This window comes from Bos javanicus, chromosome 10 (assembly GCF_032452875.1).
Source record: "Bos javanicus breed banteng chromosome 10, ARS-OSU_banteng_1.0, whole genome shotgun sequence".
Taxonomy (NCBI): domain Eukaryota; kingdom Metazoa; phylum Chordata; class Mammalia; order Artiodactyla; family Bovidae; genus Bos; species Bos javanicus.
The window spans coordinates 25,343,478-25,359,074 of record NC_083877.1 but is presented as its reverse complement, the minus strand read 5'-3'; the positions used below and the strand labels follow the sequence as shown (position 1 = coordinate 25,359,074).

The 15,597-nt window shown below is 39.5% G+C and overlaps 1 protein-coding gene across 2 annotated transcripts; it reads left to right on the top strand.

The window, feature by feature from the left end:
- The first annotated feature begins 46 nt into the window (after positions 1-46).
- On the top strand, positions 47-15,595 carry TOX4 (TOX high mobility group box family member 4). 2 transcript variants are annotated; one of them, XM_061430537.1, is made up of 9 exons: positions 47-146; positions 344-412; positions 8,279-8,521; positions 9,406-9,666; positions 10,012-10,242; positions 11,653-11,733; positions 12,105-12,848; positions 13,878-14,041; positions 14,684-15,595. In XM_061430537.1, exons 1-9 carry the CDS (start codon positions 141-143, stop codon positions 14,742-14,744), a joined length of 1,860 nt encoding a protein of 619 aa, XP_061286521.1. In that variant the 5' UTR covers positions 47-140; the 3' UTR covers positions 14,745-15,595. The 2 variants fall into 2 exon arrangements, with proteins under 2 accessions (XP_061286521.1, XP_061286522.1); XM_061430538.1 differs by lacking the exon at positions 344-412 and having other exon boundaries at positions 58-146; positions 14,684-15,421.
- Positions 15,596-15,597: the final 2 nt, after the last annotated feature.

Genomic DNA, 15,597 nt, shown 5'->3' with positions numbered 1-15,597 from the left:
TCGCAACAGCCCCAAGGCGCTCCTTCCAATCAGCGGAGAGCGACGCACGACGTTGGGAAGTGACGGCAGTTCCGTGTCCTGTGTGGGGGGGGCGGTGGGAGTGATGAGTTCACTGAGACCGTGATAGCCGTTGTGTGAAGATGGAGGTAGGCTCCTGAGCGTTGAGAGCGCGGCTGACGGGGTTGAAGCAGAAGCGGGAAGCCGGGCGGAGCGGCGGCAGACGGAAGGGGAGAGAGAGCGGGGTTTGGGGGGTGTTGTCATAATGTATGGGTCAGAATCCGTCGCTCCGATCTAACTCCCTGCTTCCCCTAACTTAACCCCGCGGCTTTCTTTTGGTTTCCAGTTTCCCGGAGGAAATGACAATTACCTGACGATCACAGGGCCCTCGCACCCCTTCCTGTCAGGGGCCGAGGTGAGCATGAGTTGCCGACGCTGCGTGGAGAGGGTGGGAGGCAGCGGTGGGATAGGGTGATGGGGAGGAGAGCGCGGATGCCAGGGCCGGGGGGTTGGGAACCGGAGGCTGCTATTGATGTTTGGAGAAAAGTGGCAGCTGCCTTCAGAGCCTATGAGGACTACGCGGAAGGCCAGGAAAACTGCTGTCATCAGAAAAGCAGGACTCTGGAAAAAGCGAACCTATTTTAGAGCGATTCTGTATTGGAGTACAGAGTGAAATTGTCTCCTTTCGTGGAGGAGAAACAAGTACAATATTGGGAGATCGCAGTAAGGAGAGAATGTTTCAGCCAAAGAAATTTGGGAAAGGGCAGGAGTTTACCTAACATGTCAACTGTGGAACGTGTTCATTCTTAAACCGTACTCTATTGAAGGGGTCTGTGTTTCATTAAATACTCCTACCTAGCGATTTTTAGAAAGTTAATGGTTATGTTTACTTACAGAGTGTTAGCTTGTTGTGCTAGTGAGAGAATGAAAGGAAATACTTGAGAGAAAACATGGAATTGAGTAGAGCACGCGTTTCTGTTTGCCAGTGCCTCAGAGTTTGGGTAGGTTACTTCACCCTTATGTGTCAGTTTCCCTAGCTGTCAAATGATTGTAACAATAGTTTCTTACGATGTTGTGAAGTAGAAGTAATGATCGTGGTAAGGTCCTTTAGTGTTCGTGGAAAAGATTTAATTGAAATGTTGTCGTAAATATGTATCATTTGTTTAGACAAGGCAGAAGAAAAGGAACAAAAATAAATTCAGTCTTTGAGAAACTGAAACTGAAATTTTGAACTTTCGACTGTCTTTTGAGAATTTTAAATTGTTTTCAAACTTGGCGTAAACCATTTGATCACTTTTTTTGTATCAAGAATTCTCAATTGCTGTTAAATGAATTTATCCATAGGGTCGCAAAGAGTTGGACTCGACTGAAGCGACTTGGCACGCATTCATGAACTTATCCAGTAACAAACCTTAATGCTTTCATGTATGAGAATTAGATGGGCAAGGCCGGGGTGGGGGAGGGGTATGTTATTAGTTTTTTTTTTAACTTTATTGTGATTACTGTTTATTTTTACACTCCTAAGTACAGTGTGAATCAAATGAGCAGTAAATTTAGGAATAATATAAAACCAAAATCTGTTTGATGCTTTGCAATCTCATTGTTAGTTTCTTCTGAGTGATATCTTCATGGTTTCATTTCATTATTTGGAGTGTTGTCGATTTCACATTGGTCTCATCCACATGAAAGCACATCATTACCAATTTCTTCCGAATCAAGTCTCCACAATTTAAATTTCTTTATTTAGAGTGTCATAAATTTCACATTGGCCTCATCAAGAACTTTCCAGGTTTGAGTCTATCCTTTGTGTTTGCTTTTATTACTTTAAGAAAAAAAAATTTTATAAACTCTTTTGCCAAGAAGTTCATATCTGAATTTCAGTGAATTCCTTTAGCCTAGGGCCCTGTCATCGTTACCATTTCTCCTTATCCATTACAACTTCTTCACCTTTGTTTCCCCTCTTGTGTGTTTGTTTTCCTTTATTTCAATTGGTTTGTGGTTTTTGTTGTTTCTGGTCTTACTGTGTGCCACCCCAAGTATATCTTAAAACAAGATGAAGGTGATTAAAATTTTTTTCTTTAGAAGAAGGATAATGTTTAGAGTTTCTTGCAAGGAAAATAAATGTCCACAAAAATACTTATCATAAAAAAGTTGAAAAAATTGGACTTCTTTGAAATAAAGTGTTTTGTTTTTGTTTTTGTTTTTTTTGCTATGCTGTGCAGCTATCCAGGTTGTAGTTCCCCAACCAGGGACTGAACCCAGGCCCAAACAGTTGAGAGTGCCAAGTCCTGACCACTAGACCAACAGGGAATTTCCAAAATTTAAGAACTTTTCATCAGTAGACATCATTAAGAAATTAAATAGGCACTTCACAGACTGGGAGAAGATATTTTATTACATATATCTGGCTCAGATTCAGAGTATATTCAGGTACTTCTGCAGAGTGAAATAAAGAATCCAGTTTTTAAATGGACAAAAGATTTAAACTTGCACATCAGAGGAGAAGGTATCCAAATTGTCACTAGGCATATGAAAAAGTATCATCATCACTTATCAGGGAAATGCCAATTAACAATGAGGTACCATTTTATACCCATCATAATGGTGAAATTTAAAAGACTGATAATTCCAGGAGTTGGCAAGCATGTAGATAACTCTTAATCATTGCTGGTGAGAGTGTAAATTGATTCAGCCTCTTTGGAAAACTAGCAGTATCTACTACACATGAAATATAGTTATCCTGTGACCTGGTAATTCCACTCCTTGGTATATACATAATAGAAATGAGTGCATATACTAATCAAAAACATGTATGTCCACAGAAACTTGATTTATATAGCTAAACAGTGGAAACAAATGTCTATAAACTGATAGGTTTGTTAAAAGGAATACTACACAGCAATAAAAAAATAATGAACTACTAATAAATGCAACCTGCTGCTGCTAAGTTGCTTCAGTCGTGTCCCACTCTGTGCGACCCCATAGACGGCAGCCCACGAGGCTCCCCTGTCCCTGGGATTCTCCAGGCAAGAACACTGGAGTGGGTTTCCATTTCCTTCTCCAATGCATGAAAGTGAAGTCATTGAGTCCTGTTCGACTCTTAGCGACCCCATGGACTGTGGCCCACCAGGCTCCTCCATCCATGGGATTTTCCAGGCAAGAGTGCTGGAGTGGGGTGCCATTGCTTTCTCCAATGCAACCTGAGTGATCTCAAAAATATATTACTGAATAAAAGAAGCCAAATAAAAAAGAGTAGACACTATATGAGTTCATTTTTTAAATTAAGATCAAGAATAGACAGCACTAAACTATGCTGATAGAAATCAGAATAGTGGTACCCATTGTACTGATGGGAGGGAGTATTGACTAGAAAGGAGCATGAGAAAATCTTTTAGAGTGATGGAAATGTTCTGTATCTTTATCTGGGTAGTAGATAATTGGGTGTTAATGTATGTAAAAATTCATTGAGCCATATACTTAAAATTTGTGTGCTCTACATAACATATACCTCAATAAAATAAGAAATAATAATTTTTAAAGATTAAGTGTCCAGAGAGGCAGGCTTAGCATTTGTAATAGCATTGCTTGAGCTAGGAGAGCTCTATAGTCTGAAGGGAGTTTAATCTTTCTGTTTATCTTGTTTAGGTTGGCACTTAAATAATGATATTGTAGTTTGAGCACTCTGGGGAAATTAGTCATAAAGATGCACGCTTGCATGTTAAGTCGCTTCAGTCCTTTGCGATCCTTTGTGACCCTATGGACTGTAGCCCACCAGGCTCCTCTGTCCATGGGAGTCTCCAGGCAAGAATACTGGAGTAAGTTGCCATTCCCTTCTCCAGGAGATCTTCCTGATCCAGGGATCAAACTAGTGTCTCTTGCATCTCCTGCATTGGCAGGCAGGTTCTTTACTACTAGCGCCATCTGAGAAGCCCCAGTCGTAAAGATACCTGTCCTTAATTTTCCTAATTTTCTAAGTAATCATTAGAACCAGTTAATGATTTCAGACTAAATAGTTAAATTTTCATTACTATGTCAATTTTTAAGAACAATTAAACTATTTTAATAATCCATAGGACCAATGTATTGTTGAATAAATCGGTGTTTGATTAAAAGAACTTTTCCTTAAAATGAATGATCTACACAAGAAATTACTTAAATACTGGATTGTGTGTTTTGGTATGGAGGAATGTGAAAAGGTAGGAAAATGGTATTTTAAATTTTTTTAGTTCCCTAGATAGCTAAACCTTTATAATCCTTGCTTATAAACTATAATTCCCAAACTGCTTTCTTTCATAAAGCCCCAGGAATTTAACAGAAGGAAATGAAAGTTGAGTTGAGAAGGGAGGGAAATCATGTTTCTGTTTCCTCTTTCTGTGTCCACGTCACTTAGTTTGACTTTAGTATTTGCTACAGTTTTATGTTTTATATTTGACAAGCTAGAGTTTATGATTTAGTTATATAGTGAATCCACTGAAATAAAAGAACTTTAGATGTTCATTATCTAATAATCTTACCAATAGTTTGTGGTAGTAAAAGCTTTAGAGTAGATCTCTATTCTAACACGTGGTTTCCCCTTCTGTATTCTTGATCATTGCAGTTATTTTACTCTTCCTTTTTAAAGGAAGAAACAAAGTAACAAAAAACAAAACACGATTAAAGCCATGGATGCAGAATAACAAAGCTGTTTCCATATTCCAGTGGGTGGTACATAGAAAGAAAGCCTTGTTAATTTGATACAGTGAAATCTCTGCTTCCTTGGTGTTTAGTGTAGTTCATGAGAATACTCCAGATGGTTTATGAGGGCTAGTCCTTTGTAGAACACTGGTCTTTTGTATGAATTTTTATTCTTTTTTCAGTTCTCATTAACAAATAGTATCATTTTCATATCAGCAGAGTTACTTATTTGTTGTGGTAAGCAGAAAAGGATGGTCATCTTTTGCTTTACCAAAGCAACCTGTATCTTCTTAAAAAATTGTAAACCACTGTTTTACAACTGTTGATCTAATACAATAAATGTTTCTCTGGATCCTTCCTGTCACTGTAACTTTTGTTTGTTTATATCAGAATTTGGTAAAAGTCTTTATACTCTTTTTCCTGAAAAATGCTCACATGAACTTGAACTGAAATCTCAGAGTCATGGACTGAAGTTAAGAACTTCCATACAATAAGAAAAAGTATGATTTGTGTACTGAAGAAAGTTCAGTTCTTAGGGAGAGTTTTAGTTTTTCCTCAATTGTCTGCTCCTGTGCTCTTTATGCTTCCCTCGTGTTATCGCAAATGTTTACCATGCTAAATAGTAAGGCTCTTGGAGGAGGAAAATATAGAAATGAAGCGATATACGTATCTTTTTGTCTTCTAGGAAACTTTTTTCTGTTTCCCAGTGTGATTTCAGAGAAATTTCACAGACATACTCTCTCCCTAGTTTTAATAGCTGGAAATATTCTATCAAAATTAAAAATGGTGATATTGGTGAGATCCTTTCTAGGTCTGGAAAAACCTTGAGGAATTCTTAAAGAATGTTGTTGTTATTGTTCACTTGCTCAGTTGTGTCCACTTTTTGTGACCCCGTGGACTGCAGCATGCCAGGCTTCCCTTTCCTTCACCGTCTCCTGGAGCTTGCTCTAACTCATGTCCATTGAGTCAGTGATGCCATTCAACCATCTCATCCTCTGTCATCCCCTTCTCCTCCTGTCTTCAATCTTTCACACCATCAGGGTCTTTCCCAGTGAGTCAGCTTTTCGCATCAGGTGGTCAAAGTATTGAAGCTTTAGCTTCAGCATCAGTCCTTCCAATGAATATTCAGGACTGATTTCCTTTAGAATTGACTGGTTTGATCTCCTAGGAGTCCAAGGGACTCTCAAGAGTCTTCTCCAACACCATAGTTCAAAAGCATCAACTCATCGGTGCTTAGCCTTCTTTATGGTCCAACTCTCACATCCATACATGACTACGGGAAAAACCATAGCTTTGACTAGATGGACCTTTGTCGGCAAAGTAACGTCTCTACTTTTTAACATGCTTTCTAGGTTGGTCATAGCTTTTCTTGCAAGGAACAAGTGTCTTTTAATTTCATGGCTGCAGTCACCACCTGCAGTGATTCAGGAGCCCAAGAAAATAAAGTCTGTCACTGTTCCATTGTTTCCCCATCCATTTGCCATGAAGTGATGGGACTAGATGCCATGATCTTTGTTATTTGAATGTTGAGTTTTAAGCCAGCTTTTTCACTCTCCTCTTTCATGTTCATTGAGAGGTTCTTTAGTTCCTCTTCACTTTCTGCCATAAGGGTGGTGTCTTCTGCATATCTGAGGTTATTGATATTTCTCTTGGCAATCTTGTTTCCAGCTTATGCTTCATCCAGCCTGGCATTTTGCATGATATACTCTGCATATAAGTGAAATAAGCAGAATGACAATATACAGCCTTGACATACTCCTTTCCCAATTTGGAACCAGTTCTTTGTTCCATGTCTGGTTTTAACTGTTGCTTCTTGACCTGCGTACAGGTTTCTCAGGAGGCAGGTCAGGTGGTCTGGTGGTGTCTTTTTCAGAATTTCCCACAGTTTGTTGTTATCCACACAGTCAAAGGCTTTATCATAGTCAGTGAAGCAGAAATAGATGTTTTTCTAAAATTCTCTTGCTTTTTCTGTGATCCAGTGGATGTTAGCAATTTGATCTCTGGTTCGTCTGCCTTTTTAAAATCCTGCTTGAGATACCTTACTTAATTATGGAAAAGAAAAAAAATACCTGTGGGTATCTACTGAATTTCATATGAATCAGTTAATATTTATTGTGTCATATGACAGGTTGATAAAATGTAAAGTTTCTGAAATTCCAACAATCTGTGATAATTGGCTGGGGTAGGTGACAAGCTAACAATTAGGATATTCATGTTATCACTAAGTAATTATATATATCAGGGCCATGTGACTAACCTTTGTGTAGTAAATCTCATTAGTCCTCCTAATAACCATATAAGGAGATTACAACTCTGATTTTATAAATTAGGAAAACCCATTTGAGGTCATATAGTAAGTGGCAGAGAAGGGACTTGAACCCAGATCTCTGTGACACGAAAGTCTCTTGCTTTTATTTTAATGCTCTATTTGCTGTTATTAATACTCTGTTGCTGCAGATGTTGCCATTTTTAGTTTTTTAGTATCAAAAGAAACCATAGCATTTAATGTATTTTAAGTCGGACATTGATCTGTTACCTCTGTGAATGGTGGCCTCATTCAGAGTGCATGCCTGCACTCTCAGTCACTCAGTTCTGTCTGACTACTTGTGAGTCATGGACTGTAGCCCGCCAGGCTCCTCTGCCTGTGGGACTTCCCAGGCAAGAACACTGGAGTGAGTTGCCATTTTCTTCTCTGGGGGATCCTCCCAACCCAGAAATCGAACCTGAGTCTCCTGTGTCTCCAGCATTAGCAGGCAGGTTCTTTACCACTGAGTAGAAAGAGTATATTATTATTGTAGTTGGATTAGGAGGAAGCGATTGGGTCTTCTAGCTGGAGTAATCTTTTTCTTCCTCTTTTGCAGAAAGGCTTGTTCAGAGCAAGACAGGAATATGTTCAGGAACTGTTAGAGAACCAGTTTGCCCTCTGGCTATATCTCTTATGAAGGTTTTTCTCCTCACTGTTATCCTTATTTTGGCTGGCATTGTTGGGTTTTCTGAAAATCCTGTACATATGGGAATTTTGTACAAATCATGATTTCTGAAATGGAAAAGAGGTAGGAAACTCTCAAGTGCATATATTTTAGAAGTCCATGAGGTCCCCCTGACAGTTCTTTTTAGGATCTGCTTCACAGGATCCTAAAACAACAAAGTCTAATTGTGTGGTGGACAGTGAATTTCTGTGGTCTAATAGTTCAGGTGTAGTAATTATGAAATAATTGCTGTATCCTAGAATCTTCAGACAGATTTTAAGCATCATAACAAAACAGGTTTTAAAGGTTGGGTCCTTACTAATGGTGCTGAAAGAATCATTCATTAGACCAATAGGCAAAATAATTTAGGACAACCAAGATGGTAAAGGTAGAAAAGAGATAAATGAATTGAAAACTGTGATTGATATTAGCAGCTTTGTACATGACATATGGCCAAAGATATGAGGAAGAAGATTCTTATTTTTAAAATTAAGTCCTAAGATATTGATAACAAAAATGGGATCCAGGCTGAAAAGAAGTACACTAAGAATGTCTAGTACTCAGGCACGTTCTTCGCTTAGCAGTATGCAATTCTTCCTCTTTCCACTAAATCTTTTTCCTTTTTTCCCTCCCTACAGACTTTCCACACACCAAGCCTGGGTGATGAGGAATTTGAAATCCCACCTATCTCCTTGGATTCCGATCCTTCATTGGCTGTCTCGGATGTGGTTGGCCACTTTGATGACCTGGCAGACCCTTCCTCCTCTCAGGATGGCAGCTTTTCAGCCCAGTATGGGGTCCAGACGTTGGACATGCCTGTGGGCATGACCCATGGCTTGATGGAGCAGGGCGGGGGGCTCCTGAGTGGGGGCTTGACCATGGTAAGGGGCAAGACATTATCAGGCTTCCCCAACTTCATGGGCATGGTGTTAGGGAAGATACAAGTGACTCTGTATGCCCTACTTAATTCCCTTGGGTATTACTTATTTTTCATTCTTCTGACTAAAGGCTCGCTAATAAAGACCCCACTTCCCTTGAATAAGTGAGATTTATCATCTGAATCAATTTTATTTGAAACATGTTTTAAAATTGTAAAATGTCCAATGTTAACCCTGAAATGAAAATTATTTATTGTATTTTTGAAAGAAAAGTTTTTTCCCTATTACATTATGGCTTTCACATTCTACGATTCAAATGAGTGTGATTGCTGGTATGTTGAGGGGTGTATTCAAAACCTGTCTGAACCATGAGTGGATTAAGTGGATTAATGTGTGTTATAAATCAGTGTATTGGGCTTCTAGCACATCTCATCAGCACATCGACACACATTACACTTGATGCCAAACATCTCTTCTCACATTGGCTTTACTCTGATTTGCCTGTGCATTGAACTTTAACAGCCATTATTTAGGAGGGTACAGGGAGAAAGGTTTTCTTTCCCCAGTGTGTCATCACTATCTCCAGATTACTGAATGATTTACTTGATCTGAACTTGTCCAAGATTAAGACTTCTTTGGCTGTTTTTAGTTGTTTTGGAATAGGCCTTTGAGTACAAATAAGTGACTTAGTATTCAACCTGTAATTTCTCTACTTATTAAAAAGCTTAGTATGTTTTATATGTAGATAAATTATTTGATGTTTGTTTAAATGATGATGCATTCTGGGTAAGCAGAGGGTTTATAAACTGTCCTGAATTCAGGTGCAGGGAAGGGAAAGGTGGTGTTTTTTGTATTTACTGTTTAATTTGTCCTTCTGCTTCTCTCAGGACTTGGATCATTCTATAGGAACTCAGTATAGTGCCAACCCACCTGTTACAATTGATGTACCAATGACAGACATGACATCTGGCTTGATGGGGCATAGCCAGTTGACCACCATTGATCAGTCAGAACTGAGTTCTCAACTTGGTCTGAGCTTAGGGGGTGGCACCATCCTGCCACCTGCCCAGTCACCTGAGGATCGTCTTTCAACCACCCCTTCACCTACAAGTTCACTTCATGAGGATGGTGTTGAGGAATTCCGGAGGGTAAGGCATTCTCTGCCAAAATCAAATCTGCCATGTTACACTGGGATAGAACCTTTGACATACAGATCCTACTAAGTTTTCTCTCCTACTGCCCTGCCATTTCTCTGCTCTTTCCTGGTTATGGGGTCCTGCCTCTTAATTTACAGTTTATAATGCTTTTTCCAATCCCCATACTTATCTGTTCTCACATACTTTACTAAAGCCTTAATCCTCTTGCCTCTATTTTTATTTAGCATTTCTGAAAATTCCATTCCTATGACTAGTTTACCCCATCTAAAAGTCCTTTTCTGTGAGTTCTCCAGATGTGATACTTCCATCATAATTCTGTCTCTTTTCTCCTCACAGCAACCTCCCAGCCAGAAAACAGTTGTGGTGGAAGCAGGGAAAAAGCAGAAGGCTCCAAAGAAGAGAAAAAAGAAAGATCCTAATGAACCTCAAAAACCAGTTTCAGCATATGCTTTATTCTTTCGTGACACACAGGCTGCCATCAAGGGACAGAATCCCAATGCCACTTTTGGGGAGGTTTCAAAAATTGTGGCTTCTATGTGGGACAGTCTTGGAGAAGAGCAAAAACAGGTGAGCAAATAATGAGGAACAATGTTATAGAAGTTCTTAAGAAGAAGGGGGATAGGGACCTCCATGCTGGTCCAGTGGCTGAGACGCCACGCTTCAGATGCAGTGGAGCCAGGTTCAATCCCTGGTCAGGGAACTAGACCCCACATGCCGCAACTAAAACCTGGTGCAGCGAAATAACTTTAAAAATTGGTTTAAAAAAAAGGCAAGGGGATTAAACCTAAGCTTTAACTTTCTCAGATGTTGTTTAATATCAGCTCTTTATTAATGGGATTCAAGATCATATGTCTTAAAAATTGCAGCCATACACTGAATCCAAAATACCTACATAAAAATTATTATAAAAAACACTGAATCCACAGCCAAGTTTGGAGTTTTTCATTGGCCTCATATAAACTTGAGAACTATAGTTAACCTCCCTAAATTTAAGCTGAATTAAACAAATGAAAATTGTGGTACTACATAAATATACAATTGAAATTACAGATGAGTGTAATTATCATTACCCTAGACTCAACAGGTGTTATTTGCTACTTAATCTTAAAACAAAAACTGAATTTATTAGATAATTTATATCAGTTATGTGTTGCTCACTAAACCACCAGAAATTTAGTAGCTTAAGACAGAAGTAATTTATTACTTATTATGATTCTGTAAATTGGTTAGGTGGTTTTCTTGGTGTTCTTACCTGGGTTTATTCCTGGAGTTGTACTCACAAACAACAGCCTGATATGGCTGTTCAAGATGACCTTGCTGCCATGTCTGGCAGTTGGTGCTACCTGTTGGCTTAAACGCCTTGGTCTCTTTCGCATGGTCTCTCATCCTCCAAATAGGCTAGACTGACTTCTTTACACTGGCAGGCTTAGAGCAGTGTTCCAAGAGAACAAAAACAGGTGCCCCCAAATTCTCTTTGTGTCAATTCAGCCACATTCTAATGGTTAAAGCAACTCAGAGAGCTAGCCCAAATTCAAAGGAAGGGGAAATAGGTTTCATTTGTTAATGGAAGACTAGGTACACAGAACAGGAAGAATTGTGGCCATCATTACAGTTTACCACATTCCTTAAGAGGGAGAGTATATACTGACTGGGTAGACATGATCCCAGACTAAGCAGACTACTGATTTTATCATGTAGTTAGGGGGTCAGGATTTGTGTTGGTTACAGAAGTGTGGGCAGTAGTTGCTATTAGCTTTAGAAGTGTAGTTATTCTGCAAGCCTACTGTTGATTGGCTGACTTTCATATACAAGTCTGCCATGGAGGCTGTCTTGAGTACTAGTTTTCAGAAGTGTATTCACCTAAGAAGGGTTGTCAATATTTACACTAAGATGAATTGTCTTTCATTGATGAATAATACAGGATTATTAGTCTTTTCTATGAGTATATGGACTTTTAAAGCAGCTTCTTTCATGCAGGTATATAAGAGGAAAACTGAAGCTGCCAAGAAAGAGTATCTGAAGGCTTTGGCTGCTTATAAAGATAATCAAGAGTGTCAGGTAAGAGGACTGGGATAGATGTATATTTAAACCAATAAACAGGTTTTTGAGCTGCTTATTAGCATTTATAAGAAGTAAATACCACCAAAAAAATCTGTGGAATCTATTAATACTATGTAGTATTAAAGCTTAATAGTATATAACAGGTTTCCCATTTGTTTCCATCATAAAACTCTCCGAACAGTCTGTCTTTCTGAGTTTGATATTGTCATTGTTTACTTTAGCCAAGTAGCACACATGGCTGCCCATTTTTCTTTTCTTTCTTTCTTTACCTACCACCTGTAATGTATTCTTTTCTTGGAAGGTGATTAGGGTGAACATACCCTGGGAAAGAGGATAAATGTCCTGATTTTTTTTTCATCTTCTTTTAGGCCACTGTGGAAACTGTGGACATGGACCCAGCGCCACCATCACAGACTCCTTCTCCACCTCCTGTGGCTGCTGCTGACCCAGCATCTCCAGCACCAGCCTCAACAGAGCCCCCTGCCCTGTCTCCTTCCATTGTTGTCAATTCCACTCTTTCATCCTATGTGGCAAACCAGGCATCTTCTGGGGCTGGGGGTCAGCCCAATATTACCAAGTTGATTATTACCAAACAGATGTTGCCCTCTTCTATTACTATGTCTCAAGGCGGGATGGTTACTGTTATCCCAGCCACAGTGGTGACCTCTCGGGGTCTCCAACTTGGCCAAACCAGTACAGCTACTATCCAGCCCAGTCAACAAGCCCAGATTGTCACTCGATCGGTGTTGCAGGCAGCAGCAGCAGCAGCAGCTTCTATGCAACTACCTCCACCCCGACTACAGCCCCCTCCACTACAGCAGATGCCTCAACCCCCCACTCAGCAGCAAGTAACCATTCTCCAACAGCCTCCCCCACTCCAGGCCATGCAACAGCCTCCACCTCAGAAATTTCGAATCAACCTACAGCAACAGCCACCTCCACTACAGGTCAAGATTGTGCCTCCACCCACTCTGAAAATGCAGACTACCTTAGTTCCACCACCTGTAGAAAGTAGTCCAGAGCAGCCTGTGAACAACAGCCCTGAGACCCATACAGTGGAGGAGACCACTCCTGAGACAATCTGTGAAATGATCACAGATGTAGTTCCTGAGGTGAGACTCTGTTTTCAGGTATTTGCTCTAGATCAGTGAAAGCATTTTGGTTGATACAATAAAAGCAGGAGTTGCTAGTAGCATTTAATGCCTGACGAGGAATACAAAATATCCTATAGAGGACATTTGCTTACAACTGAATTGTCCCAGCCAAGATACTCTGTAGTGTTCTTGAGAAGCAACATTAAGAGGCCCTTCTGCCCTAGATTACTCCTTAACTCAGCAGAAGTAATACTGTAATTCAAGTAAAGATACAGCCTAAGCATAGTTACTTTTCAAGTGTCTACACCAGGATCCAAAGCTATAGAGACAAATTTTTCCACTTCTCCCAAACGTTGACTGCTTGGCTTATGTTTTAAGTAAAGGGATGGGTAGGGGATATAGGTAGAAAAATTCAGCTAGTACATATCAATGAGTCTTTCCAAAGAGATAGATGCCAATTTACCCTACTTTAACTTGAAATCTGGGTCTATTTGTGATCCTAGCTTTGTAACTAATGAAACAATGTTTTTTTGATGTGGGCCATTTTTTTTTAATTGGAGGATAACTGCTTTACAATACTGTGTTGGTTTCTGCCATACAGCAACATGAGAAACAATTAAAAAAAACAACAACAACAAAACCACCCCATCCTGCAAAATCAGGAACTATGGATCTCGAAAGTTTATCTTCTCTTAGTCCCTCTGATCTTAGTTGAGGTGACCCCAACCTCTACTCCTACTTTTGAATTGATATTTTCAGAGGAATATTATTCCTCTGTGTAGAATAAAGTTAGTGATAGGTTAAGATTAAACACTAGCATTATGACCAGCATTCCCCTGATGGGAAGCATCATGTCAGTCTGGATGACAAAATTCTAAAGCTGGATTTGGAGTGAGACCAAGAATTCACCTTCCTTTGGAACTTTACCCCTACCTGTGAGGGACTGTAATATGTGTTGCTCCACTGGATCACAGAGTTAATTTGACTAGCTGCCTGGCTGGCTAGGTAGCAATCTAGTCCGTCTTTGATGCTCTCTTCCTCTCATAGGTTGAGTCTCCTTCTCAAATGGATGTTGAATTGGTGAGTGGGTCTCCCATGACACTTTCACCCCAGCCTCGATGTGTGAGGTCCGGCTGTGAAAACCCTCCCGTTGTGAGTAAGGACTGGGACAATGAGTACTGCAGCAATGAGTGCGTGGTGAAGCACTGCAGGTGAGCTTATAGTTCCCTTCTTATAATTAATGTATGGCTAAATCAACTGTTGGAATAACATGGGATCTGAGCATATAATCAGTATCACCTTACCTTAGGTAGAGTAGGTTGCTATGTATGTCTGATCACAGAAGCTACTAGAAAAGTGTCCCTCCTTAAAAAGAGCTTACATTTGCTGTACAGACAAAGATGACATGATTAGCAGGTCACACTTTTCAGTTACCACGTTAACTCTACGTGTTCATTTTGAAACTATGACACATCAAGTTGTTGGTGACTGAACATTAGTATAGTTTATCTCGTCAGTGCAAACCAGACCACTTAGGTAATGAATTAGAGTTTGAGGATGGATAGGTGGTAAGTAGCACAATAAAATGCTAAGTATGGGGCAAAGGGAAGAAGTTCCGAATCTGCCCATTTCCCCAGTTTTCCTGAGACTGATCTACATCCACGAAACAAGGCATTGGTATTTCCTATCTCAAATCCTTTAAATTAGGATTGGCTATACTTCTGACTTCTAGGCCTATTGCCCTTATATTCTTATTTAGGTGATATCTATCAACCTATTTGTTTAAGACAGAGTTTTAAAAAAACATACCTAGGCTATAATTCTAAGTTTGTGTGTATCTTTTTCTTTTTTAGGGATGTCTTCTTGGCCTGGGTAGCCTCTAGAAACTCAAACACAGTGGTGTTTGTGAAATAGTACGTCTGTTTTCCAAGCCAGTGAAGACTTACTGCTGGGAACACGTCCACCGAGCCTATTTTAAAAAGACAAGCGAGGCTTCTGGTAGTGCCTGATCTCAACCTATGATGATCCTTTACATCTTTCACCTTTCTCCCCTTCTGTCGCTCTTCTACAGGAGCTATGGAGCAGGGCCACTGAGTTTGCTGCAATCTGGAATTGCTTTTTACTTTCAAGTACAAGCAGAGATATCAGTGATAATAAGAGAGGAAAGGGTGAAGGGAATATAAACAAGTAGAACATAGGGGTGATGGCTAGGTGGGGGATTGTTTGAGGAAACTTGTTGGTAGAATTGTCATAGGATTACCTAAAAGATTATTAAAATGATAGAGTACTCAGCTTTGAGCCTAGGAAAAAAACATCACTGTGTGCATCCCTTCTAAAGGGGCTAAAAGGTTGCATTAAAGGTTACCTCTTAGAGAACTGTTACTATCATATCTGTACATTCATTATTAGTTTGAGAACAAAGGTTTTCAACACAGTAATAATAAGCACACTAGACTGTAGAGAAAATAACATCACCTAGGAGCTTCTTATTTCTCTGCAATTATATTTCTGTACTCAACTTTCTGATTGTATCACAGTTTTGAGTGTAAAAAGGAGAACTCGACATCCTTAATATAAGAGGTTTCACCAAAGTTTAAAGAAATTGTGTTCACTTGTGTTTGATGAAATATCTTTTAAAAAATAGGCCCGAAGTGTTTTTACTTATATAGGCTAATTCTCTGCATACCCTAGGCACTTATTTAATGTAAGATGTGCTTATTTCATTTTTCTTGGAATTAAATGAATAAAAAACTAGCAAAGCCACAGT

Excerpts from the sequence above, each read along its gene's own strand:
- TOX4 (XM_061430537.1), top strand. Across the intron at positions 9,667-10,011 it reads GTGTTGAGGAATTCCGGAGG|CAACCTCCCAGCCAGAAAAC; the intron begins GTAAGGCATTCT and ends TTCTCCTCACAG. Across the intron at positions 11,734-12,104 it reads AAGATAATCAAGAGTGTCAG|GCCACTGTGGAAACTGTGGA; the intron begins GTAAGAGGACTG and ends ATCTTCTTTTAG.